General features: G+C 47.9%; 10 protein-coding genes across 10 annotated transcripts; 5 read left to right on the forward strand and 5 right to left on the reverse strand.

Moving 5' to 3' along the window:
* Positions 1–88: 88 nt before the first annotated feature.
* On the forward strand, positions 89–3,837 carry L228DRAFT_220834 (urease). Its single transcript, XM_018330253.1, has 10 exons — positions 89–250; positions 448–534; positions 651–677; positions 740–1,117; positions 1,195–2,195; positions 2,255–2,930; positions 2,998–3,014; positions 3,084–3,126; positions 3,226–3,405; positions 3,576–3,837. The coding sequence occupies exons 1-10, from the start codon at positions 230–232 to the stop codon at positions 3,654–3,656; spliced, it is 2,511 nt and encodes an 836-aa protein (XP_018187593.1). The 5' UTR covers positions 89–229; the 3' UTR covers positions 3,657–3,837.
* A 109-nt stretch (positions 3,838–3,946) lies between these two features.
* L228DRAFT_283232 (hypothetical protein) lies at positions 3,947–7,084 on the reverse strand (the record flags this gene model as incomplete). The annotated part of the gene is made up of 7 exons (XM_018336093.1): positions 3,947–5,320; positions 5,379–5,981; positions 6,501–6,575; positions 6,631–6,729; positions 6,790–6,923; positions 6,987–7,004; positions 7,057–7,084. 7 exons carry the CDS (start codon positions 7,082–7,084, stop codon positions 4,184–4,186), a joined length of 2,094 nt encoding a protein of 697 aa, XP_018187594.1. The 3' UTR covers positions 3,947–4,183.
* A 79-nt stretch (positions 7,085–7,163) lies between these two features.
* On the reverse strand, positions 7,164–7,517 carry L228DRAFT_145379 (hypothetical protein). Its single transcript, XM_018329215.1, has one exon. The coding sequence runs from the start codon at positions 7,469–7,471 to the stop codon at positions 7,244–7,246; it is 228 nt and encodes a 75-aa protein (XP_018187595.1). The 5' UTR covers positions 7,472–7,517; the 3' UTR covers positions 7,164–7,243.
* Positions 7,518–8,950: 1,433 nt separating this feature from the next.
* L228DRAFT_247652 (hypothetical protein) lies at positions 8,951–10,878 on the forward strand. Its single transcript, XM_018332697.1, has one exon. The coding sequence runs from the start codon at positions 9,425–9,427 to the stop codon at positions 10,451–10,453; it is 1,029 nt and encodes a 342-aa protein (XP_018187596.1). The 5' UTR covers positions 8,951–9,424; the 3' UTR covers positions 10,454–10,878.
* Positions 10,879–11,944: 1,066 nt separating this feature from the next.
* L228DRAFT_211131 (chaperone J-domain-containing protein) lies at positions 11,945–12,285 on the reverse strand (the record flags this gene model as incomplete). The annotated part of the gene is made up of 2 exons (XM_018329885.1): positions 11,945–12,086; positions 12,215–12,285. 2 exons carry the CDS (start codon positions 12,283–12,285, stop codon positions 11,945–11,947), a joined length of 213 nt encoding a protein of 70 aa, XP_018187597.1.
* A 1,470-nt stretch (positions 12,286–13,755) lies between these two features.
* On the forward strand, positions 13,756–16,251 carry L228DRAFT_239065 (hypothetical protein; the record flags this gene model as incomplete). The annotated part of the gene is made up of 2 exons (XM_018331109.1): positions 13,756–14,511; positions 14,632–16,251. The coding sequence occupies 2 exons, from the start codon at positions 13,756–13,758 to the stop codon at positions 16,249–16,251; spliced, it is 2,376 nt and encodes a 791-aa protein (XP_018187598.1).
* A 246-nt stretch (positions 16,252–16,497) lies between these two features.
* Positions 16,498–18,071, reverse strand: L228DRAFT_283235 (Clavaminate synthase-like protein). The gene is made up of 3 exons (XM_018336094.1): positions 17,866–18,071; positions 17,643–17,795; positions 16,498–17,525 (listed from the first exon to the last, which is right to left on the reverse strand). Exons 1-3 carry the CDS (start codon positions 17,927–17,929, stop codon positions 16,627–16,629), a joined length of 1,116 nt encoding a protein of 371 aa, XP_018187599.1. The 5' UTR covers positions 17,930–18,071; the 3' UTR covers positions 16,498–16,626.
* Positions 18,072–18,228: 157 nt separating this feature from the next.
* L228DRAFT_261278 (actin-crosslinking protein) lies at positions 18,229–19,361 on the forward strand. The gene is made up of 2 exons (XM_018334317.1): positions 18,229–18,626; positions 18,780–19,361. Exons 1-2 carry the CDS (start codon positions 18,253–18,255, stop codon positions 19,204–19,206), a joined length of 801 nt encoding a protein of 266 aa, XP_018187600.1. The 5' UTR covers positions 18,229–18,252; the 3' UTR covers positions 19,207–19,361.
* Positions 19,192–21,694, reverse strand: L228DRAFT_247659 (hypothetical protein). The gene is made up of 4 exons (XM_018332698.1): positions 21,466–21,694; positions 21,247–21,329; positions 20,637–21,174; positions 19,192–20,587 (listed from the first exon to the last, which is right to left on the reverse strand). The coding sequence occupies exons 1-4, from the start codon at positions 21,467–21,469 to the stop codon at positions 19,683–19,685; spliced, it is 1,530 nt and encodes a 509-aa protein (XP_018187601.1). The 5' UTR covers positions 21,470–21,694; the 3' UTR covers positions 19,192–19,682.
* Positions 21,695–22,351: 657 nt separating this feature from the next.
* On the forward strand, positions 22,352–25,096 carry L228DRAFT_247660 (hypothetical protein). Its single transcript, XM_018332699.1, has 3 exons — positions 22,352–23,027; positions 23,245–23,762; positions 23,814–25,096. Exons 1-3 carry the CDS (start codon positions 22,472–22,474, stop codon positions 24,783–24,785), a joined length of 2,046 nt encoding a protein of 681 aa, XP_018187602.1. The 5' UTR covers positions 22,352–22,471; the 3' UTR covers positions 24,786–25,096.
* The last annotated feature ends 605 nt before the right edge of the window (positions 25,097–25,701 follow it).

Here is a 25,701-nt window from a genome sequence, read left to right on the forward strand (position 1 = left end):
TGTTTATCTATCAACGGCATTGGCGGGCTCCTCCGAAGCTCCTTGGGAAATCTCCAGGTTAACTTACCTACCTTAGACAGCACCCTGCATTATTTTTCCTTCTCTCTGTTATTGCTTCCCTTGACTAATTCCCCGCATTTCTCTCCCGTTGATCGATCACACTGTCCGTTCTTCTTCTCATGATAGATCAAACCTTGATACATATGCTCTTTTGAACAACAGCTTAAGAATGCACCTAATCCCGCGAGAAGTGAGTTCACTTGATGCTTTGATTTACACTGCTCTCCTACATGCCATTCAAGATGCCCCAGAGGACAATGGCAAGAGGTATCGCATTGGGAGTCGGAATTACAGCTCCTTGAATCTTTGAATCCGCTGTAAAAGCTATAATACTGTTTATCGGATCTAGCTTAAACCACTAGACTAATGTTTACAATCGGGGAGTAGATCGACAAGCTTGTCATATCGCAGCTTGGCCAGCTAGCCCAGCGGCGACTTGCGAGAGGTGTCAAGCTCAACCATGTGGAAGCAACGGTGAGTCAATTTGTTCACAGGACGCGGGAAGCGGGAGCTGTTCTTCGCGCGCGGACTGTTACGAATGAACACTGGAATTTCGAGACGCTTATGGCAATTGCTTTGCATATGGATAGGCATTGATTGCGAGTAATCTTCATGAGGTACGGGACTATCCTGGAGTGGGAGCTGCTGAGTTTATAGCTAACTCCGGTCTGTTTTACAGCTTATTCGAGATGGCAAACATTCCGTTGCTGAGCTTATGGCCCTTGGCAAGACAATGCTCGGCCGCCGACACGTCCTTCCTCCCGTCGTCTCCTCTTTGGTAGAGCTTCAAGTTGAGGGCACATTCCCCTCAGGCACCTTCCTTGTAACGGTCCACCACCCTATTAGCAGCGATGACGGGAACCTCGAGAGAGCTTTGTATGGGAGCTTTCTTCCTATCCCTCCCAAGGATGCTTTCCCGCTACTTGATGCATCGGAGTACGAGCCCGAGAAGATGCCAGGCGCCGTGATTCCAGTGAAAAAGGGCCGGATCACTTTGAACGAGGGAAGGAGACGGATCAAGTTGAAGGTGGTGAGCAAGGGCGATAGACCGATTCAGGTATGATCCATCCTAGTCACTTGAATACTGTATGGAGACGGCTTCCAGGACTTTGGAAATTGATCACTTAATTTTAGGTTGGATCGCATTATCATTTTATCGAGACCAATCCTTTGCTCGAATTCGATCGAATCAAATCCTATGGATATCGGCTTGATATTCCCGCCGGAACGTCCGTGCGTTTTGAGCCAGGAGATACGAAGACTGTCACCCTTGTTGAGATCGCGGGCCATAAGGTTATTCGGGGCGGCAATAGCATTGCTGAAGGTGTTTTTGATACAAGTCGTATTGATGAGATTTCTCGCCGCATACAAGCAGGAGGCTTTCTTCACACCCCAGAACCAATCGGAGATATGGGTTTTATTGACGCGTTTTCCATGGATCGAGCCGCATATGCTAACATGTACGGGCCCACTACGGGCGATCTCGTTCGTCTTGGTGCTACGGATCTCTGGATCAGAGTCGAAGATGACTTTACTCGATATGGTGACGAGTGTGCGTTTGGTGGCGGAAAGACGTTGCGAGAGGGAATGGGTCAAGCCACTGGCAGGTCGGATCAGGAAACACTCGACAGCGTCATCACCAATGCCCTTATCATTGACTGGACTGGTATTTACAAAGCAGATATTGGTATCAAGCACGGCATGATTGTGGGTATTGGAAAAGCAGGCAATCCAGATGTCATGGAGGGTGTGGATCCCAAGATGATTGTCGGCTCTTGCACAGACGTGATTGCCGGCGAGGGTAAAATAGTCACTGCTGGTGGCTTTGATACTCATGTCCATTTGATTTGCCCTCAACAAGCATATGAAGCCATCTGCTCTGGTGTTACGTCGATGCTTGGTGGAGGAACTGGGCCCAGCACGGGTAGCAATGCAACCACGTGCACTCCTAGCCCGAACCTGATCAAGCAAATGTTGCAAGCCTGCGACAACTTACCAGTCAATTACGGTATCACTGGTAAAGGCAATGATAGCGGTACAGCTGGATTGCACGAACAATGTGTTGCTGGAGTTGCGGGTCTTAAACTGCACGAAGATTGGGGCTCGACGCCCGCTGCTATTGATGCATGCTTGAGGTAAGTTGATTCCTTGTCGTCTTTCTTGCCATATCACGGAACTAAAGTAAAGGGCATAGCATCTGCGATGAACATGATGTTCAGTGTCTGATCCACACGGACACCTTGAACGAATCAGGGTTTGTGGAGCAAACTGTAGCAGCGTTCAAGAACAGAGTCATCCATACCTACCACACTGAGGGTGCAGGTGGTGGACACGCTCCAGACATCATCTCCGTGGTTGAACACCCAAATGTGCTTCCCAGCAGTACCAACCCTACCAGACCTTATACACGAAACACTCTCGACGAGCATCTTGACATGTTGATGGTTTGCCACCATTTGTCCAAGAACATTCCAGAGGATGTAGCATTCGCAGAGAGTCGTATCCGTGCCGAGACCATTGCCGCCGAGGACGTGCTTCACGACCTTGGTGCGATTAGCATGATGTCCTCAGACTCCCAGGCTATGGGCAGATGCGGAGAGGTAATCACACGAACATGGCACACGGCCCACAAGAACAAACTCCAGCGCGGCTCCCTAAAGGAGGACGAGGGGACTGGGGCAGACAATTTCCGCGTGAAACGCTATGTTAGCAAGTACACCATCAACCCGGCCATTGCGCAGGGCGTGGGCCATATCATCGGAAGCGTCGAGGTCGGCAAATTAGCAGACTTGGTAGTCTGGACTCCAGCAAACTTTGGCACTAAACCCAGCACTGTTCTCAAGGGTGGTATGATATCTTACAGTCAGATTGTAAGTCCTCTTTCTGTCCTTGTTGATCTTGTCACAATGCTAACCCGCGATCCTTTTTTTTTAACAGGGTGACCCTAATGGATCGTAAGTCTTGTTACGCACCAACCATGACTCGACCCATTTTCCAGAAGGAGACCTGACAGAAAGATTTAGGATCCCCACGATTGAACCGATAATTATGCGACCCATGTTTGCCGTACGTGCATCTTCTCTTTACTTCCCTTGTTGTTCTGAGCGCGTAGAGCGTGTAGAGAAAGAAGGTTTTCTATTCAGCAAGCTAATTTGAACCCTTCAGCCTCTTGTACCCAGCACTAGCGTCTTATTTGTCTCGCAAGCCAGCATTTCGACGGGTACTATCCAATCATACAATCTCAAGAAACGCGTTCGAGCTGTGAAAAACTGCCGAAATATCAGCAAGCGCGATATGAAGCACAACAATGCCATGCCTCGGATGAGAGTCGATCCTGAATCCTATGTGAGTTTATGTTACCCATAGCCTCTCCTTTTCTTCGATTCACTTTTGTCTCCCTCTTTTTCTTTTCCTATCCCCCTTTTCTCCTTTTGTATTTTCTTTCTCCTTCGCTCTTTGCGATGTATTTTTCTGGAGATTCTGAAAAAACGTGTCGATCTAATGTTACATTCTAGACTGTCGAAGCGGATGGCCAAGTCTGCGCCGCCGCACCTGCCACGACCTTGCCATTGACTCAGAATTATTACGTCTATTAAAATTATCTGATCAAGTCATTGGACCTCTAAAGCGTGGGGGGTTTTTGACTTGAGGACCCAATTTCTCAACATATGCCATGATGTTCATGTTGGCAAAAAGCGTAAAAGACAAAAAATCTCAATGATACCATATTACTAGTTTTGGAAATTCAAAGTGATATTTATTAATCTTAACATAGGCACATTTGTCAGTGACGAAATACATTTACATTACTCTTTTCATTCTGCTGTAGCATGACATCTTGCCTCTGGTAAGACAGGAAACGTGCAACGTGCAAAGGTTGCAAGGTGCCAAGGATAATTCATGATAATATACAACCTGGAAGCAAATTGCTGCTGCTGCTCCAGTATATCTCTGACTTTCTGAAACAACTATACTCCAGACATAATATACAGTATACAGGTGAAGATGAATAGGATTACATATTTATTACAAAGCAAACTGACTCTCATATTGGCCATCGCCTTTTAGCGTCCACTGTACAATCCAGAAAAAATACACACGCCTTTTTGGGTTTTGCTTATTATCAAAGCTCCTCCTCTTCACGCGAGTGGCTATTACCCGCCGACAATAGAGAAAAGTCTGTCCATGAAATGACGCTCTTGTCGCCAGTATATAATGTAGCCAAGGCCGCTCGGTACGCGTCCCGGCGATCTTCTAGCCGGGATGGAGATATAGGTCCCTCGCTATCATCTGCATCGTCGTCTAAATGAGAGATGCTTGATTGCGAGTCGTCGATGAGATTCGGTGGCGCTGAGGACGATCCAGGAAATGGCTGGTAGAGGGGAGATGCTTGGTTTTGAGATGTAGATGTTGTAATTTCAGGATGTTGAAGGGAAGGGGATTGAGCACTTGATAAATCAGGATTGAGCGTTTCCTCAATGGTAAAATTGATATTTGATGTCTCCGCGGAGCGTGTTTGAACCTGATTTTCAGGTCGAGATTCAGGCGCAGGAGTGGCACGTTGAATGTTTGGTAGAGAAGTAGAAGAAGAAGGAACAAAGTCTTGCCGGACATGAGTAGACTTCTGTCGACGAAGGTGCGGCGGGCTGGCTCTCCGGGTCACGGACGGCTCTATGGATGATGACACATCACTGGCCGATTCTCCTGCGGGTGTCTCTGCCCTCTTACGACCCATGCGGCTCTTGAGTGCTTTCTGAATGGCGTGTAAGCGCTGATTGCGTTCTCTTACTGCCTGTGTTTCAGACAATGTCGGTTCATTACTGGTGGCGTTGCCGTGTTGAGCAGCTTCGGGAAGGATTGCAGGATCGTTAAGGTTTATTTGCGTGGGTGTAAGAAGGTCGACATTGTGAGGAAGTAGGGAAGTGGCGTTCTGCTCATGTTCCTGTGACGCTGCTGGGCTGGCCTCTGTTGTTTGGGTTCGTTGGCTGTGTGGAGAGATTGCGACGTCCTGACTACTTTCCTCGAGTCTCTGGCGTTTTTTAACCCTCCCGACCCCCCGTGACTCTTGAGCAGCGAGCATTTCCTGATCGTGGCTGAATTCGTTGCCGGAACATAAATGGCCAAAAAGGGACTGCATGCTGAGACTGCTGTTCCATTGCTCTTCTTCAACAACTGTGCATGGATAGATATCCTTTGGATGAAAAGCTTCCACGAGGTGGCAAAGCTCCTCGTACGAGGAATGCCGTGAGTAAGGGAATGTCTAAGTGGCATGCAACGTCAGAGAGATGTGGCAAGAAAGAAAAGAAGCCTCTACTTACAATTCTTCGTGGCAGAATCTTAACATCGTGCTTTGGTGTGACGTCTGATGTCCGATTTTCAGCAGATTTGTTGTTTGTTTCTTCTTCTTCTGCCTCTTTGACGAGAAGCTCAATTAATTCTGTCAACGGGATCGTGTTTTCTTTGTTCAAGAGCCCAGCCTCGAGAGACAGCACTTGACGCGTCGAGAGCATCGCTTTCGATATCAAGGAGCACACCCTAGCAAACGCTTCCACATCGTGTACTTGAGTTTTACAGAGATTCATGAGGGAACCGACGGCTGTGGTATCGCTGAGCTCCAGTTCGTGCACCTGTAGTAAATCGCCCTGGCCGCCGCCAGCTCCAACTTCCGGAAGTTCGAGCCCATTCCCTAAACGCGAAATTATCGGTATAATATGCACGACATCACTAGACATCACTGTAGAACAAGCCATGCCTCTCTCGCAGCCATGGAGTCGCACGGTAGGGTCGCTGGTCAGGCAACCGGGGTGATGCCGGTTGCCGCACTTAAACCCAGCCAATGCGAAAGCCTCTGGTATTGGAGCACCTTCACCGCTAGCTGTGAGGGACTTGTAAAGTCTCATTTTGTAGCTATCGACATGCATCTAGAGATACGAGTAGTCAGTGATTTAATTTTAAGGGATACGGAATAGAAGTGAGCATCTACTGGAGATCTGAGAGCACTGGTCAGCGCAACCCATACTTGTTCATAACCAAACGTCCAAGAATTAAAATGAAAAATTGTCTCCTCCGGATACTGCGCTATCCTTGTGAGCAATTCTTGGAGGCCCTCGCCCTTTGTAGGAAAGGAGCAGTATATATCTGCTTTGGTAGCAAACGTGGTGTCAAGGTATATTTTATCTAGCCGGCGGCTTCCCAAAGTGTATGGAAGCAGAATAGGATTCCGCGTAAGCGTATTAACCCACCAGGGTTCAGCTGTGCATACCAACTCAGTTTCCAAATACCCCGTTGGGTCATGCGGGGGATCCTACCTCGAATGTCTCCGGTATAAAGAACTGCTTTCCCCTCACCCTCAATTAGGAACATTACAGCCCCGACACAATGGTTGGCCTCGTTGCCGTCAGGCAATCTCATTCCTCTCAGTAGGCACAGGCTCCACTTACATCGAAGAGCGTCACGCGGATTTCTCTTCCCGGTGACAATTCCAAACATGTTGGTGTTTCCAACGGTATGGACTTCTGCAGAACATTAGAACTTTATCCTCAATTTGCTCATAAATATGTTGCTACGCACAAGAAGATTCTTCAGATTTTTATAATGCTGCTTGCGACATTCGAGGATGCCCTTGGCAAAATTCATGCGATGGGGATACTTTTCCAAGCGTAGCAACAACTGAATTACTGTGCGTCAGCAAATGGGGATGGTAAAGTTTTTTTTGGCGCTTATTCATACTTCTCTGGTAGCAGCGGAGCAGTAAATAAATGGAGCTTTGAGAGACTCCAGCCCCAAGAGATGATCACTGTGGACATGGCTAAGGAAACAAACCAATGGCGGCGTTACACCCGTAATGGTTCGAAAATAATCGACTGGGAACTCAACCTCAGCATAAGGAGATTATTGCTCTCAAATTCTGCGTCAAACAGACTTACTCCTAATCTCAGGAAACTCTTGATCTTCAATTAGCTTTGCGTTGGAGGATAAATATACGTTGTACTGTACCAGCGACAAGACCCTTGAAGGTCGACATGACCGAAAGTTAGGTATCATTCGTCATTCGCCTCTTCCTATTCCCTGCCATGTATGCATAAGGGCTTATTCATAGACCGAAACAGGCACGGACCCCAGGCTGAGTCCCATCAAGAGGCGTCATGGACGCATCAATATTTAATATAACATATGTATACCATCATTGGTCGATGGAGGAAACAGTGATGCTGCGGTCCAATAATCTACGAGCAGATTCTTTGACGAGGTTAATCGTTCCGTAGGCATAAAGTTGGGCTGGTGGGGGATAAGGACTACGGCACGGTCCGAGACAAGACTCTAACGGTGCGGCGAAGCATCTTGCAGCCCACAAGGCAACCGACCATTGGCACTCGCAAGGTCGCATTTCTCTGATATTATGGGGGATCATTTATTGCTCTCATATTCATGATTGATTCATGTTTTCTCATCGGGGATTCAGAAGCAGAAGATGACAACGGTCAATCGAAAGACACGAGAAGTGATTGGTCGTTTAGCGTGTTTGAGCAAGGCGAGGGTTAACCAAGTGCTAGATACTCGTACACAGCACTGACGACACATATCATCTGACGCGTTTCTGTATTCGATTTCAATCCAAGGAAAAGACATGCAAGTCTTTGCGGTTTCGCCCCTTGTGCCCCCTGATTGCAGGGCTATAACGGAGAAAGCGAAGATACAGACCATCGTGACTTCAGCATTGCTTCGGGGCTACAGAGGTAATGATTTGTTACAGGACACCGCCGTTGATAAGCCTGCCCGGTTCCTGCTGTGTGCTGCAGATTTGTTTAGACTCGCGCCGAGCAGATTAGCTGCAAAGATGAAGGCGGATGGCTTGTCCGCCCAGGTCCGGGACATGTGCTCCATGGCTTCTGATTGGGGGGTTTGGTGAGACCGAGAACCCTTGAATGGCGCTGGGATTCGGCAGAATTTGGATCATCATTTGTGACTCTTGGGCTGCGCTGCCACAGCGTGACACACCACACACCTTACATGGCATTGCTTGAGTGAGTCTGCAGCTTATCCTGCATTTGCAGTACGTGAGTCTCATGGAAACCGTGGTCCGTCTTGTGTGTGACAACGGCGCTCCCCTTTTGGCAGGGATTATATTGTCGAAGAAGGGGCAAACAACTAATACTCTTTGATGCCTTCGTGCAGAAAAAAATGATATGCCTGTCCATGGCAAAAATTCGGTCGACGGCAGAGCCGCTAGAGCCCAGAAAAAAAAAAGCCGCGCTTGATAATTGCAAATGCATCGGGCTATTACCACATACCGAGCCACCCCACTTCCTGCAACATCCTGGTTAGGAGTCAAACCGCCCGACCGGTATAATCGAGCCGATTACGATAACAAATCTTCTCTTTCTAGCCATGAATGAGGATTTCTCAGCTCCTGCCAAGCTGGATGAAGCGGGCCAGAAAGTTCTGGCAAAAAGATGGCAAATCTAAGGGTCAATATCGGGTCAATACGTGTCTCCAAGCAGCCTTCGAGTCTCCAGAGCCTCGTTGCCCACTGTGCTTATTGCGTGCATTAAAGTTTCCAGGTCCCCTGTATTATCTTCAAGTCCTTTGTTGCTATTTGCTATCGGAGATGGGTTTAGTGCTCTTTGTGCCTCATGCTGCGTCCATCATCTCTTGATCCACCCAGCCAACATTCATGGCAAGTGCAAGGTGGGACTGGTGCCCAGCAAGCAAACGGGAAGTGGGCTGCGTCTTGTCTGTTTTACCCGTCGTACTAGAGGAACTAGCAATAATTAATCGAAACGAAAAAACTCGTCTTCTCCATGGGCTATATAAATAGGTAATCATAACCGCGCTGTTCCCTCGCGTACCTGAGACTAAAAGGGGACCCTTTCCCCCCTTCGAAACAAACGAAAGAGCATATATAGTAGCATCACAACATTCCTGCAAAGGACGTGACACGACGAGGAACCTGTGAGGGCCCAACAACAACAATAAAGTTGGCCACTTTCAGCAGTGACCCGTGCCTTTGTTTAGTCGCATTTCCTCCGGCAGTGTGACACGCCAAACGAGTCATTTGGCTGCCAATATTGATCATCGCTATCGACACTCTCTCCTCGCATCATTTAACAAACAAACTGCCGCTACTCAATCTTCCTCTTAACCGCCCCCCTCGTCCTTTATTTCTCCGGACCAGTGGCAAGAGCAGAGCCTCCTCAGACTCTTAGAGCAGCCAGTCATAGTCACTTTAAGGGCTCTCTCTTTTTTTCCTTACACCTTGTCCGACAAAAGCCCAAGCACTGCTGGCACACAGCCCGTCTGATTCGACGGGGCAGAATCCTCAGAACTCAAACCCTTAAATAACGCGAACTACTCGATCGGCATCATGCGTCGAAACATCCCTCTTCCCCAACTAGTCTACAATCATCTATTTCCCAACCCACGACCAGCAGACCCTTCGTCGTTTTCCGCACACGTCAGTCGCAACATCGTACCTGAAGTGCGTTTGGAGACGACCACATTCTATGGCGCTCTCGACAGCACAGAGGCTCGCTACCCTGGGCTCAACTACTCCTATGGGCCTCATCGCATGCGACTACGTCGGTTTCCGTGGCATCGACGACTATTCCGAGCCTTTGACGAGCTTGGGCTCACGGAATCCGAAATCGCGAGTCTGTGTCGATGGGAGGGCACCAAATGGGCTCGAGAACGGTACGAAAAGGAAGAAGGCGTCATCGTTCGAGATACGACTGGCGACGAAATCAAACCTTGGGTTCGGCCTCAGAGCCCTTGTGCATCCGCTTCTGCATCTGCAAATCCAACTTCCATGTCTTTATTATATGAGACACCAAGCGTTTTAGAAGCCTGCCCTCTAGCCAGGTCCATGCAGACTACAAACCCCGCGCAGAGCGCTGTCAGCCATACAGAAACCCAGGTAGATCGGCCTATTGTGGACGCCCCAGAGTCTACTACACATACAGGGACATATCTATCATACACATCTCCTTTTCTCATGTCCACCACTCCCAACACAGACAGAAGCACAAATACAAGCGCAGTCCCAATCGATCGCCCCGAGCCCGTGGCCCAGCCAGAGGGCATGCTCAGCGAAAGCGAACAAGACGAAGACGATAACGACGACAACGATGATGACGACGGAGAGTTGGAAAGCGTCGGCGTCGAGCTGAATCGCCGTCTCCTCGCTGCGGCCGCCGCACGCGAGCGAGGCGCCGATGTCGTTGTGATGGACGAAGCATGGGAACAGTGGCTCAAAGATGCCGCTGAGCGAGGCGTGCTGGGCGATCTCAGCAGCGGCTTACGCGTCGGTCAGGCGTTCCCTCCTCTGCGAGCCACCGTGACTACCATACATGAGGCGGCGGTACCTCCTGTCAGATCTGCCGGTTTGGGCTCGTAGACGCCAGGAAAGCGATAACATCGGGATTCAAAATCGTTCTCTGAAAGCTAAGACCTGTATAAGCCGTGGTTCGCTTCCTTCATGACAGTATGGCGTTCTTTTTTTCTCCCCCTTTGATCGAACCTTTTCTCTCTTTCCTAGTCCACGCTTTCCTTCCAGCACATTCTCTGCTTCCTTTTCCAGCTTGTTGCTTTTTCACCCTTTCCTCCCTTCACATTGCGAGCTCTCCGTTTTTTCTTTTCCTCTTCACGTTACGAGCTCTTCTACACTTCTTGCTTTGTTCTACTGCTCGTTGCATGGCCAGCGATTGGCGTTGGGATATTGCGGATCTGGATCCGGATTTCGGAGTCAAATTGCGTTTCCGGGGGGGTTTTTTTTTTTTTTTCTTTTTCCTTTCTTTTCTCTCTTCTTCTTTTGCTTATTTTGCGAGGTAGGAGACTCGTGGACCGCGGAGCAATGCATGGATGAGACACTATTCGCGGGCATTGCGCGCTTGATGGAATTAAAAAAGAGATTGACATAGGGGTGGTACTCTTTTTTCGGTTGAAAAAACAATGCATTCACTCATTTACATACTGATTTTCTCAAATGATTTGACATATTTGGCCATCAAACAGTTGAAATGTGCGTTCATAGAGCCTGTAGAAGATGAGTGATCACGAGTTCATTGCGGTAAAAAGCGCTGGAAAGTCCCTGAGTCAATGAGAAGTAAAAGTTGATTGGGAGGTAAAAATTGATTGGAACTATACTAATGCATAGTATGTGATGACGGATAAATAATACAAATGACTATGCAAGAGAAGCTAGCCATATCCTAAAACGCCCTGCTTCAAATGAGTTCCCCTAATTTGATCCGCTAGATGTGATGATGATAATAAGAGAACAGGTAGATGTGGGAAAAAGCGGCACCTGTGAGAATGCTGAGATGGAGGCATAGAGAAAATAGAGAATCGGCCTCCCATTTGGGAAAGGGACGTGTCCTCCTGAACAGCAGCAAAGGGATAAGTGGGGATGAGGGATAAAAGTACAATGTGAATATGTGAAATGCGCCGGAGGGAGAAGAGAGGCGTTTTCGAAGGAGATGAGCGGAACAGAATATGTGTAACTGGAGAGTCGGCAGCATTCCGCTGGGAATCGAGGCTTGTTGGAGACAAATGATGAAGGGATAGCGTGAAAGATGAAGCGATGTCAAGAAAGTCGAACGGTTCAGCAGATCGAATGCGACACGGGATCCCTTTTCGGCATCGTGATATTGCGTTGTCGAGGTCGGTTGTTGAGGGAATCCAGAGAGGGATCGAGTGCTCGACTCTCATCAAGGATATGAAAGCGAAGTCTGCTGAATCGTAGCCGTAGCTTCATTTTCAAATACCCTCAATGGGCCCGCGTCGGAAGGGAACCCCGTATCCATCCGCTTCCAATATTATTTCCAGTTCTCGATTTTGAACGTCTCGGCCTCCGTGCACGCCCCCTTTGTCATTAACCGCGCGCATTTTATGAAGTCTCCTTCTCAAGGAACTCCTTGGCTTCGTTGATCTTGGTGGCAAGGTAGGGGCTTCCACCTCGGTCAGGGTGGTTGAGCAACATGAGCTGTCGGTGCTTCTTTCGGAGGATTTCTCTTGTAACGCCGCGTTCACTGAAATTAGAAAACCATTAGTGAATGAAATGATCCAAGCCTCCGCACGATTCAGGAGTGAGGTTCGAAAACTTCATTGTGGGAGAAGGGATGCTAAGAGTGTGTTTATTTGAAAGGTCTCCACTTACTTGAGTGAGAGAATCAAAGCAGCCTCTTTGCGGTGCATCTTTGGCGCAAAGCCACCTAGAATACGACACATCAGCATCAGCGATATTCTCTCAAATTTCTCCCTCCATTTGTATACAAATCCCTAAACTTTAAAACATCAGGAAGTATCTGTAAACACACCTTTGTAGAAAGTCTGGCCAAGGGCACCAGCGGCGCCACGAGATCTACGAAGGGCAACGAGACCCGCACGACCCTATGACAATTGCAGGTCAGCATGACAATATCATGACTGAGAAAAGAATCACCGAATCCGAGCAAAATGAAGTGTCGGGCAAAAATCAATGCATTCTCGTCAGGTAGGACGTACGAAGAAGGCGGCCGCGGCCAAACCAGCGCCGATGGCAATAACGGAGGACATTTGGAAGGAAATGTAAAGATATGCTCTCGTTTATGTTCTCAGATTCGAGAAGATTATTCAACGTCGATTGAGAGTTAAGATATGCGACAAATCCGTAATAATATCGGGGATTTTGGATCGGATGGCAAAGAGATTCTTCTAGACAGACTTTCGCGCTAAGACAATCTTGTCGGGCCGGTGGCCGCCAATTGCACTTTTAGGAACTGTCAGTTACCGTATATGAGAATCGTCTGTCGGCAATATATCCGACATCACATGACCATTTATAGCACTGATATCACCAAGTGATTGTTTGTGTAGACTTCCATCCTTTGATCCACATGTGTCTGTGACCATACGCAAAAGGTTTTGTTCTCCCAAGAATGAGTCTTCTTTACCTTCTCATGTGTCAGAGCAACCCACCTTATTTGACAGAATTCATGAGATCATGTGACCTGCGGAAGACCTTTAGCAGTTGACGCCCAAGCCGGGGGGTGAGCAAGCCATTAATTGATTGTGATGGACATCGCCCCTGATTAGGGCGGCATAACATGACATACAGAAGAAAAGGGTAAAAGATCACATCTCAAGGGCAGGATGTGGGACTAGACGTACGAGGATGCAAGTCTAGACCAATATCTATACAACTAGAGCTTATAGAGCGGCCTCGCCAGCAATTAGTAGTCTCGGAAGATACGAGTAGCAACACGATCCTCATTGCGTAGTCCTGCTTTGCCCGTCTACACAACTCAATCCTGACATCAGAACAGCTTTGTCTGTGTGTATGCTGCTATAATATACAGGGCTCTCGAATCTTTGATAAATAAGAAAATATCTTATAGCCAGGGTTTTCGCCACTTTCCCGCGTCGAGTGATGATTTGTTGATTAGGACTGCCTTTTCAAGGTTTAGTCCTGAAGAACAGACTGTCTTTCTCCTTTTCTTGCCAAAGAATTAAACTCTATACACTCACTTCTTATTCCACCCGTGGCATAGACCTGCCTCTCTACAGTTTTTGTTTGGCGTTACCATCTCTGTTTGAACAACCAATCGAGAATTGTTCAATTCATCAAGCCTACGTCATTCACAGTACATTGAACATTTCAAATCGATAAAAGGACCAACTGAGAGGCAAACTGCAACAAAGATCAACAATCCAGACAAAATGCTGACCGCCTACTTAACAAGTAGCTATTTGCAATACAAAACGGACACAAATGTGGTGGCATCTTGGCTTGCAACGACTGCCAAAAAGCTTGGCTGTACGGTGGACCTTCTTGTAAAATCTCCAGAGGGCGAGCAAAAACACCAGCAGAAACAACCAACAGGGAGACTCAAGGGGAGAGTTAGGAAGGCAGCTCCTGAAGCATCACACCCTCCAGAGACCGAGCGTTCCAGTCCATCCTCTAAAGCCCCAGCACGTCTAATTGCGATTCAGGACTTTGTCCGTCTTGCCGAATATATTGCGAACCATAACAGCCCTGCAGTCACTGTACCTGAGTACTTTGTCCGTTCCATAACCCGGGCGATTGCAGTTCGACGAAGCCATGGCGAGCTAGTCTTCCACAAAGACAAACGATCCGATCAAAAGCATACTTTCTTCATCTCGATTCTAGAAAGGGTATCAGACATACTGCGTTCTCAGATACCCTCCGATCTGAAACAGCCACCGTCAAGTCCTACGGCCGATGCCAGTTCAACCAACGCGTTTGACGTTCTAGGCGTTCAAGAGCCGTCCAGACAATTTTTGCAAGCCCCAAATGTCTCTCCAACTCCCGTTCAACAGCTTCCCGATCTTAACTATGAAGCTGAGAGATTTGATGATGCCGAAGAAGCCTTTCTTGCATTTACGCTTCTTCTGACAGATTATAGCAACCTTCGCTCAGTGATCTCCCAAACTTGGGAGGGCTATCGCCAAGGGGTTTTTGATCTGGTTGCCGCCTCTCTTACTACGGACACTGCATTGGAAATAGCTCATAGCATTGAGAAAGATGCCTAATTACTCTTTGAAAAATTGGGTGGCGCTGAGCGAATGCTTCAGCTCTATTTTCTTGATCTCTGCTCCCGCCTTGGGGAAGACCAGGATACTAAGGAGTATCCAGACGACGAAATGAACTTCCGCATCTACGAATCATCGCAGACATTCATGTTGCCCACCTATCAGATTCTGCGAGGATTTATCGACATGCTTGAACCAGATTACCTTCCGGAGTACAAACCTGGGTTCTGCGGGAAATACGATCCCGTCAGTGACCGATCAAAGAAGACAGCACGCGAAAAGTTCAGGGAAGATAAAATCCTTCTTATGGAAATACTCCCAGAGTTCTGTATGATTTGCTTGGGATTAGTGGGTGACGTCACGGAAGATGGGCTCACCCGGGGTCTCCGGACGGCTTTCAAAACAAAAAAGATCTCGCTGTCACTTTTGCTCTCGACACAGGTTTACTTAGATATCCATCACATCTTGCGGGATGGGGTATCAAGAGGTTTTGATGATCTACAAAAGGTCGGACGGGTGATTGGCAAGTCCATTGAGTTGACATTGAAGTTTCACGAGTCGCTCCGAATCATGAATTGGCCTCGATCAAACGATAAGGCTTTTGAGGGATTGCAACTACAGATCCATGACTGGGTTAAAAATGATGCCATGATGGAAGCAAAACGAAGGGTAGGGCGCCTCTCAGGGGACGCTTTTCAACTTTTGAGGTCTCACCCACTCTTCTGCGGCTTGTATGCATACAATCTCAAAGCGCGCTATCAAGAAATTAGCATTGTCTTTGTCAATGCCTGGGGCTCGATTTTGTATACCTGTCACTTGTACAATGCTGCGCAACAGGAGAAGCTCCTCCAGAAGGAGTGGAAGGACATGGAGATGTTCATGCACTTGCATCGCAATGTGTTTGTGGGGAGCAAACCCGACAATCCCGAAGATTATCTCAGACGATTCTCCTTGTCTATGGGTTATTCCGCCACGGCTTTCGCCAAAAGCAAGCGCAGCAGAGAGCTGCAAGCTTCTAAGAGAGGGCCGAAGTGCATTGAAGAACTCGCACCTGTAGCGCAGATGTTCAAAGGTCGCTACTGCTACGACCTTGGCCAAATGGATCTGACAAAGGATGATTTGGAGAAAATAGTTTCCAAATCGAAGTGGAAGCAGGACGAAATTAGTGAAGGTGTTTACCAGCTTTCCCTAGATGAAACCGCAAAGGAAAATCGAGCGACGACCACACCGCAGCGTCAACTCACCCTCACAGAGCTCTTGGAACATCTTCGGAACGCACTAGTAGGCGAGACGCTGGAACTTAATTTCGACCATTTGTTCCTGCATCGCCTTTGTTGGACGCTTCTCCGTTCAATTAATGAATCTTGTAGAGAACAGCTCCAAGCAATTTACGGATCCGGATATCTGGGAGTAGAAAGCCAACTTCCCTTTATAGTCGGCTACATCTTCATGGCCGCAACAAATACCAAAAAACTAGGCGAACTTCTTGTGCATAAGAAGTCTGACGTGGTGACAAGCAAATTGCTAGTCGCGGCTGCCGCTCGCATGGATGGATATATTGCGCAAATTGGAACGGCGGTAATCAAATTCATGGAACTGGGGTACCGTATGCGGGTGGTAGATGAAAGTCAGTCCGAGTCAAATGAGGTTATCGCCTCTTAAATCGAAATCTCTCAATGATGCCTACTTCGGCTTGAACACGGAAACGATGATCACGGTACTCTAAGAATAATAGTACACGGAAATTGGAACCATCGCATTCAAGCATCGCCGATAGTCGAGGACTCGTGGTCTTCTTCTCCAACTTTCATTTCACGGAGAAAAGCACCTGAGGGATTCAGCCTGATTATGTCGACCTAGGCACCCAATGTTTGATGACTTGAGCTCAAGTGACATTATTCGATGTTTGCTTTGCTGAAGCGCTTAGATTTCAAATATTAAACTTGTTCATCTATCTTCTGCTTATAAAATTAGACACTCTACATAATGCATGCATGAGCAATTTCCCTCTGCTAGTCTCAATATTACTATGACTATTTAATGATTTCTCTCTACCACTTCCTTGGCAAAAGCCGCAAAATCTTGCTTTTTGCCAGCATCCACCATCTCCCAAAGATTCGGCTGAGTAAAAACCGCAAGGGTATTACGAGCAACTCTTGATCCCGGTCTGGTCGAGCGGGCTCCGCGCACAAAATGCGGCACGGCGCGGAATCTGCCCTGAGTAATGACCTGCAGGGCCTCGCCAGTCTGAAAAGCAAGACAGTCGCGTGGAATGCGAACCTGCGTCACAGTATTTGTCCGACTGTGTATATACAGCCCGGCTCGTGGGTCAGGAGAAGCAGCCAGTTCCTCCAGCGGTGGAAGAAGGTCACCGTCACCGTCATCATTTTCGTAAGCACCCTTCGACTCCTTCTTCAAGGCAGTGGATTCATCGACAAACATGGCTGAAGTGAGGCCTGTAAGGCAGCCATGATCGAGATGCGTAGCGCACCAATCATCCTCATTCTCTTCCTCTTTGGTACTATCCGATGACTCTTCATGCGGTGGATAATAATGCAACAGCCGCGCTTTCGTCGTCATGCTCGTGCGTACGACTTTCTCTAAATAGCCCTTTTCATACCCTTCAATCATGGCCTCGGCGTACCGATCACACGCACGTGCGACCAAAACTGCCGTGTCGATGATGAGTGTGCACAGTTCCTGGAATGTCGCGCGGTAGCCTGGCAGAACAGATTCCGCGGGCCAGACATTGGGCGCAGTATATTCAGGAAAAGAAGGATAATTTTCCGAAGGCGCAGACTGGAGGTTCGGGTCAGTGTAAAAGGCACAGTTGACGTAGTAAGAGCCCTTTAACGTGTCGTAGTGGCCCGATCTGAGCGTTTCCTTGCCCAGGGACCATCCAACAAGATATTTCGCTTCCGCGCATTCAAGTTTTGCTGTCGGGGCCTTGTCAGATAATTATTTATTATCATCAAACTTAAAAACAAATATGTAGAGACCATGGCAAATATAACATATTAGGTGAGAATGGGAGGTGTAAAAAGCATACATACCAAGCTCCGACTCTGGTAGATTGGCAAGATAAGAAGCATAAGATAATAAGCGCTGTCGTAGTTCCACAAATTTTGATGGCAGATCCTTCACAACAAGGATTCCTAGAGAAGACGGACCGAAAGCGTCTTCCAATTTCGAGAATGGGACAGTCCCTGATCAAGATGTTAAATGCTTTTTCTTTAATATACCTTGGGTAACATTGAAAGAGAGTGCAAAACTCGCCTGCACGAAGCTCTTCTAGGCTGACTGATACAGCCGCTTGGGCTGCTACGCCATTCGCCGCCATTGTGTTATGAAGTATTATCCAAGTCTTGTTTTATGCAGAATATGAAGCCCGAATATTAATCACAAATGACTGGTCTCAAAAAGAAAAAATGTAGTAGAATCAAGTCGGGGAAAACTCCCAACGGTGGATCAGATGGGGAGACCCCTCGTGGGGTAGTTTTCTGCCGGCCGACTATCAGAGGACAACCTTCCTAATGTGTGCTAGCGTGTTTCTCACTCACCGCCTTCGGGGCAATTCGTCGGTAATGCAAGTTCGCGACGACAAGCCGGTCGCATAACAAGAGCTGGTTAATAGAAACAACGGATTGTTGAACCTTTGCCATTATGGTCAAGCCACTGACTTTCAAAGGGGATAAGCCCAAAAAGAGAAAGCGGACAATAGCAGCCGATGACTCCGCTCAGGGACCATCCAAGGAGCTGGTCACCGAATCTTCTTCGGCTGTCGCTGCTGACGATGACGATAGCTGGGTAACAGCTGAAGCTCCAGGCGACATTGCCGGCCCAGTCATCTTCACATTGCCGACGTCGCCGGCGACATGTCTAGCTTGCGATGCTAACGGCAAGGTGTTCGCAAGCGTATTGGAAAACATTATTGACGGCAATCCCGCTACCGCAGAGCCTCATGACGTTCGACAAGTATGGCGAGCCAACGCCGTTGCAGGGTCAGGGACGTGGACATTTAAAGGTCATCACGGCAAGTAAGTTCCAGAAACAAAGCCATCTCTTATGTGTTTGTTTAAGGTGCTAGAATTATAGAAGCCATAATTGAAGACATTTGCTTCTGGCATGATATCATTCCTTGAAGAAGCTCCGGGGCGCTAATATTTTTTTTATCTTTCTTTTGATGGCAGATATCTCGGCTGCGATAAGTTTGGGGTTTTCTCTGCGACAAAGGAAGCAGTGTCTCCGGAAGAAGCGTTCAATTGCATACCCGTACCAGATGCGGCTGGGATGATGAGCCTACAAACTCAGCGTGACACTTTCCTCACGGTGAACGAGGAGGGCAAATCGGGGCCTGAAATCCGCGGGGATGGCGAGACGATTAATTTCAGCTCCACGCTACGGATCAGAATGCAGGCCAGATTCAAGCCTCGACTTAAAGCGAACAAGGAAGAGAAAGCAAAGGAGAAGATTAGCCGAAAAGAGCTCGAGGAGGCTGTTGGTCGGCGTCTCAACGAGGATGATGTCAGGCGACTAAAGCGGGCAAGACGAGAAGGCGACTATCACGAGGCTATCTTGGACGTGCGCGCAAAAGGCAAGCACGATAAATTTGCATAATTCTACAACTTTCAACATTAATGTCGATATCATTATGCCATCCTTTTTTTAGCTGTAAGAGCGCGCTAAGATGCACCCTTATTTAACGCCATGCGTGCATACTTGGCTTTATGATATCATTCAATATCAAAATGAAAAACAAAATCAGCCTGATTTATGATCCCGCCATCCACATCATGCGCCAATATCCATGCAACTTATAAAACGCCAGTTCTCCAGTATGCAAAGACAAAACACGTTCTCATCCTCAAGAAATTCGTTGCGCCGTCATATGATAATCGCAGTACGTGTGACAGAGACTGTGCATTACTCCAATGCCGACAGCGTCTTCATTGGACATAATTCCACCACCATCGGCAGTGGAATTTCGGCGTCCGTATATCCATTAAACTCGTTGTTTGGCAATCTCGGCATTTCTGCGAGCCTCTCAAAGCGAGGAGCCGGGTTGTGCGTCGCAGTGATGCGTTTCTGATGTGTCATGAGCCCTCTAGAAATCTTCCCGATCCGCCCATGATACCTCTTAGCTTCCATCCGAGGAAATGTAGCCCTCCGCCTGCGGTTGCAGCTCTTCGAGGTATCTCTGATGGGGAGCTGCCCTCGAACTGAGGGTCAATTCGTTCCCTTAATCTTCGAACCTGCCGCTCTCTTCTGACCATAGAGTCAGTCACCTCGGTAGGGCAACATCCTTTGGGCAAAACACTCTTTTTGCAAATTGGGCACAAACTGGAACTCTCGGATAAGAAGGTATCCACGCAGTCTGGATGGAAGATATGGCCGCATGGGAGTTGACGAACGGTGGATCTATTATGGTCGAAGTCTTCGAGGCAAATTGCGCAGGTACTTTGAGAGTACAATTTTCCTAAACGAGCGGCTTGTCGTGGATCTTGTATGATGCAAAACTCGTTTTTCCAACCTCTCCCGGCCGAAGAATCATCAGACGAGGTACTCATTGAAGTTACGGCATCGTCGACTTTTGCATCTGATTGTGACGCCTCCAAAGACGAGGCTGATTCATATGTCGCACCAGGGTCGGGACTGTGGTCCAAAAACGAACTCGAATGGTTGCCCGCGTCATTCCCTGAAAGCGCCTCTGTCGGTGGCTGCGAACGTTCTCGTTCTCGGTTTGACGTCTCAGCCTGCTCGTCTTGGGCCGTGTAGATGAAAATCGGCATCTTTTCAACAACTTCGGCCGGAACTTGCAGGCGTTTGATCCCTAGAGCTTCAAGATCGACTTCGCCGTTTGCTACTCGGCTGCGCAGCTCTAATCGCCTTTTTCGCTGCACCCATCGCAACGTAAAATAAATCAGAACCACGGAGGCCAGTAAGATGCCGAAGATGATAACAAGAAAAATCCAAAAGCTTGGTGCGGATTTTTGGGTCCCTATTTACGTCAGCATGTTGAATGTGGATGGCAAACCTTTCCTACCGACCTGTATTAATACTTGCGTAAAGTCTAACATAATCCCTTGGGTCATAGAAGGAGGTAAGGTTGTCCGCGGACTCCACGTCCGTCATATTACCAGAAAACCGGCTGAGGTGTAGCATTATTTGATCGCCAGCCTGCCCTGGTATGGCGTAAATGGGAAAGTTGTTTTGAGATCTTATCATAGCGTTGTCTTGAAGACCCCATGCTGGATCATTGAGATCGGGCGGTTCAGCAGACTGGTGAGTGGTGGGGTAGATGAGGAGTGCCTTGATCAGATCGCCGTGCGCACTTTCGAGATATGAACGAGTGCAATTGGCTGAAATCCACGGAACTAGGCCGATCAGGTTGAAGTCCGGTCCAGGGAGATCAGCACGTCGAGTGGCATTCGCTGGAATGAATTGCTGAGCGATGTTACTACAAACATCGGCTTTGTCGATATCTGGTACATAAAGGAAGCCTGTTATAGTGTCGCCTGTCTGGACTGTGTCCGATGAGAGTGTACGGATGTCTCCATCCAGACGATAGTGAAACTCGGAACTGTTCTATAATGGACACAAAAGCTTTTGTCAGTCGATCGTTTTTGACATGACTTGATGTGAACCCGATCATCTTACCTCGAGGGATACGACCTGGAGAGGCCCATTAGACCACTCCTGATTCTCAACAACTACAACAAAAGCTTCTATGTCCTGAGCCGCTAGGATTGCGAAGATGGCATTAGTTGTGTTATCATAATCCAATGTCCATTCCACAACAATGTACACGGGTTGAATACAAAGCAGAAAAGACATGATAATGAGAAAATGCTAATAAATATATTGTTCATGACCTACCCATGGTATCCGACCGTACGACCCAGAGCCTTTCTAATCAGTTGCCAGCAGGCTCAATCAAGATAGCTGAGGGCGGCGAGAGGAAGTAAATAATGCGCCTTCTGAGAAGAAGGAAAGCATAATATCACATTCAAATGATTGCACAGCATTAACATGCTGGAAGATGCCAGAATTGCTTGAAGGGTCGCTGCAGCAAGTAAAGCATCGACCCAGAATACATTACAGTCGCAGTAGATTGCAGTATGAGAATGGGGGGAACGAAGATGATTTAATGGCATTGCGGCCTGGCGGAGACCCGGACGGTCGGCAACTAGCATTGGGGCGTCCTTGGCAAAAGCTTGGTTAGGACGATCGCACGGACCCCTGCAAGGGGTACGAGAAAAGTACTGACCCGCACACAACCAAGGTAAGTACTCCGACGGAGGGAGCGCTAGTATTCGATAACGCTGTCCACATCCAGATACCTTGGTAGAGTGGATGGCACTTCACTTATCATCACGATTTTGGATTCCACGGGGTTTGATATTCTTTGTAGAGCGGAGATCCGATCGAAATAGGGCTAATTTTGAGATTTAATGGATTTCGAATACCATGCACTTATTCCATGCCTGGATAGGTTTCCCCGCGTCTGCCGATTTGATTACCGTCATGTGTTGTTGTCATTGGCAAACAGCGGGAAATTGCCGGACGGTGATTAGAATGTCGCCTGTGCGGGTGACGCGTGCCATGCCAGCCAATCAAATTGGTAGAGGAGCCACTTCCCCGTTTAAATTTATCAGATTCCCCCGGACACTCCATCAGCTCTTCGCTTCTACACGTGACCTGACTATCCACAATGAGCCAATCATAGATCATCGTTGCTGACGGCAGAATCCCACCGCATCATCGCTTCAACGAAACTCTACGCCCTAATCGATTTAAAAGAGTTGTCCTTATCTGCTTGTAATTGCTTCATACTTTGCTGCTTTTCCTCTCCATCTGTTGCTCCTTCGATATCGTATGCATGATGCCACCCACTGGAGGCAAAGGGAAAGGAAAGGGTCGTGACGCCCGCAGATCACGAAGTCGAAATACCACTCCAAGTTCAATCGGCGGCAGCGGCGCATTCTCTTCTCCAAATGCAGCAAACACAGCTATTCTCGATATAGCGTTATCTAATTTAATGGTTCCTACCAACATCTCGTATGACGATATCCTGGAAAGGCATGGGAACAATGGCGGAATTCCTGACTCCAAAAATCTCGAGATCCTTTCGGCCGACCTCAAAATGTTGGCTCAACTGGCCGAGACAAGGGGTCAGGCATGTGATCGCGGGATGCGAGAGCTCTCCAAAAGACGCAAGGAAAGGCTTGAGGAGGAAAGAGAAAAGGAGAGAGCGGATGAGGAGCGTAGGGAGAAGATGAGAAGGGAAGCGTCCGCATACGGAGAAGATGAGGATGGCGGAAAGAAAGCAAATAAGCTGAAGAGGAAGAAAGATCAGGTGAAGCCACGCGAGGAGCGCCCGCTCACTCATGGAGCTCATGGTGTAGCCCGCCAAGATGGCACCGACGTGGAAATGAAAGGTAGAAGAATATTTTGGTTTCCTTCCTTCACCCATAGTTTGCTGGAGCACAGTCCTCGCTTCATGGTTTTCTCCACCATACTTCAATCATTTGCGCACCTAAAGCTGACAAATTTTCAACTTTTCCTTTGCGCTCATTCTTGTCATATATTTTTTCTCTTTGCCTGCAGCCATGAGAATAACCACCCAGGACTCGGCTAATTGTACCGTTCCTTTAGATGCGTCCCTCTCTCCGGAACAGCGAAGAACCTCAAAGAGGAGTGGGACCTCTCCTGGAAAGGTAAAGAGGGAGGTTGCCTCGGCGAGTGCGTCTTCCCTCTCTCCTCCATCGAGGCCGCAGTCACCGACGGCTGATGCTAGGGAGGAAAAGGAAGAAGAGAGAGAAAGCTCACCTGCATCGTCAGAGAGCTCTTCCGACTCTCATCAACCGCCTCCGGCTCCCGCTGTTCCTCAGTACCAGACGTTTGGTCCTGATCCGTCGACCTTTGACGATCCCACTATTTATCATATTCGAGATGTTAAGCCAGGAATGAGCGAAGAGGAGATTAAGGAGATCTTTTCTGTGGCCGTTTATCCCAAGGATGATCTTCATGACTTGATCCCAGGCACCCCGCCAGATAGAGATTTCAGCAATGCAAAGCCTGCCAACCAGGTCACAGCCAATGCCTTTGCTACTTATGCTGATCCATATCTACGGCCTCTAACTGAGGAGGACATGGCTTTTCTGAAAGAAAGAGTGCGTTTCTAGAAATTCGATATTTGCAAACTTTTGCTAACTTCCTCTAAGGGTGATCGGGCCACACCTTTTGTTATGCCTCGTCGTGGTCGTCGCCATTACAGTGAAATATGGGCAGAGGAAGATGGCTCTATGGCTTCAGATGCGGCTCAGTCGAGCCGTGATAAACTTCCTGCTAACCAGCCCCGCGGTAGTATGGATCAGATGACTGATGAGATAGCCGAATCCGAACAAATATCGGCTGGCCCGCTTCTAACCCGCCTGCTTGCTGCCATGCGCCCTGAGAGCCGCAGCTCGTCCAATGATGATAAAGCAGCAAATACAGGCCATGGTGACGTGCTCAATGGTCTCGCAAATGGCGAAGCTGGTGGAGACTTTGATATGAATGGTGAATCGGAGAAGCCGCAGCCGCCTGCAGCCTTCCTACCTGAATCTACTCAAGCCAACTGGAAGGTCTCTACATCGAAACTTGATTATGCGCAAATGGATGAGCGCTTAAAGCAGGAACTCCGCTATATAGGCTTCCTTGGCGACGATGAGCCTGACTACGATGCTCATTATGACGACGAGGTTGCCGCACGTCTACGGTTTCTACAAGCGGAATTGAAAAACCAGAGCATCATCAACGGATCTCGCAAGGCCCGTATTCAAGAGATTGCAAAAGAACGCATGGCCCATCAAGAGTTTCAAACTATCCTTGATGATCTGGATAATCAAGTTGGCCAAGCCTATCTGAAACGGACTCGCACACTTGGTAAAGGAAAGAAGAATGTCAAACGGCCAGGTGGTGCTGGTGGTGGTAGCCACTACGTCAACAGCGCGGCAGGTGTCAGTAAACCAGGCATCGGAGATGTTGCCAGACAATTAATGGAACGACGAGCCAAGTGGATCAACTCTATCGGTCCCGTCTTTGAAGAGGGCTTAACGCGGGTCCCGACCACCGATGAATCAATCTTCTCCGAAAAGGATATGAAGAGAATGATTTCACTCGAGAAGGAAAAGTGGGATGAGGCCGAGGAGTAGGGCGCTCATACTCCAAATCGCCGCATTCTTGCTTATTTTTGCGTATCGCCTGACATGGGCATTCATGATTGTGATCTTCTGGGAGGAGTTTGGGTACGGCTTGATATTCTTTGAAAGGTATAATGGACGTCCATTAAATTCAAACGGGTATGAGGTTTGGAGTTGGGAGATTTAATAAAAGAGGGTAGATATATCCGGGCATCTGCTATGTAGCAAATTTGGATTCATACGCTATGACTTTGCCGATCATTTCTATCAATGTATTCTCTAACAAATTATTTTATAAGACAATACCCTGGTTTTCATGCGCGAGTTGTGATAATCTTGGCCAGGTAATCGCTAGAATATTTTTTGGGATGGTTGAATATTCCTCCGAGGTTGGTAAGACTAGAGCATCTACACCAGGACTGTCAATAGCGCCCTTAAGGACGGAATTAATTATTAGGCTCAGAGTGTCCCTGTGTACCCTCGCACGTAATACCAACCGCACGAGCATTTCTTCGATCCTAAATGTCGAAGTTGAATCCGCTATAAAACGGTCGTGGGACCTTGAGCCAATCTCCTTCTGCAAATCGCCCAGGATGAATGCACATATGGCGCTGGTTAATCTGGCGGCATATAACGTTAACTAAACGATAGACCCCAATGTAGGCGAGTTCGTGCCGTTCATGGCCCCGACTCGTTGGACTTTTAACTACATCAATAAATAACAGGGAAAGAAATAAACTAATCTGAATTAACATTCTATTCTTATATGGGTCCCATGAACCGTGATAGTCTCGGGCTTTTTAGTAATGTTCTATTCTATCCTAATTTTGCTATTTTATTTGATCTTTTTATTTGCATCGTGTTTCTCAAGGCGCTCGACGAATACCGTACGCTTTATGAGGCCGATCCAAAGCCCTAGCTGTCGTAG

Source organism: Xylona heveae (genome assembly GCF_001619985.1).
Source record: "Xylona heveae TC161 unplaced genomic scaffold L228scaffold_6, whole genome shotgun sequence".
In the NCBI taxonomy this organism is placed as follows: Eukaryota; Fungi; Ascomycota; class Xylonomycetes; order Xylonales; family Xylonaceae; genus Xylona; species Xylona heveae.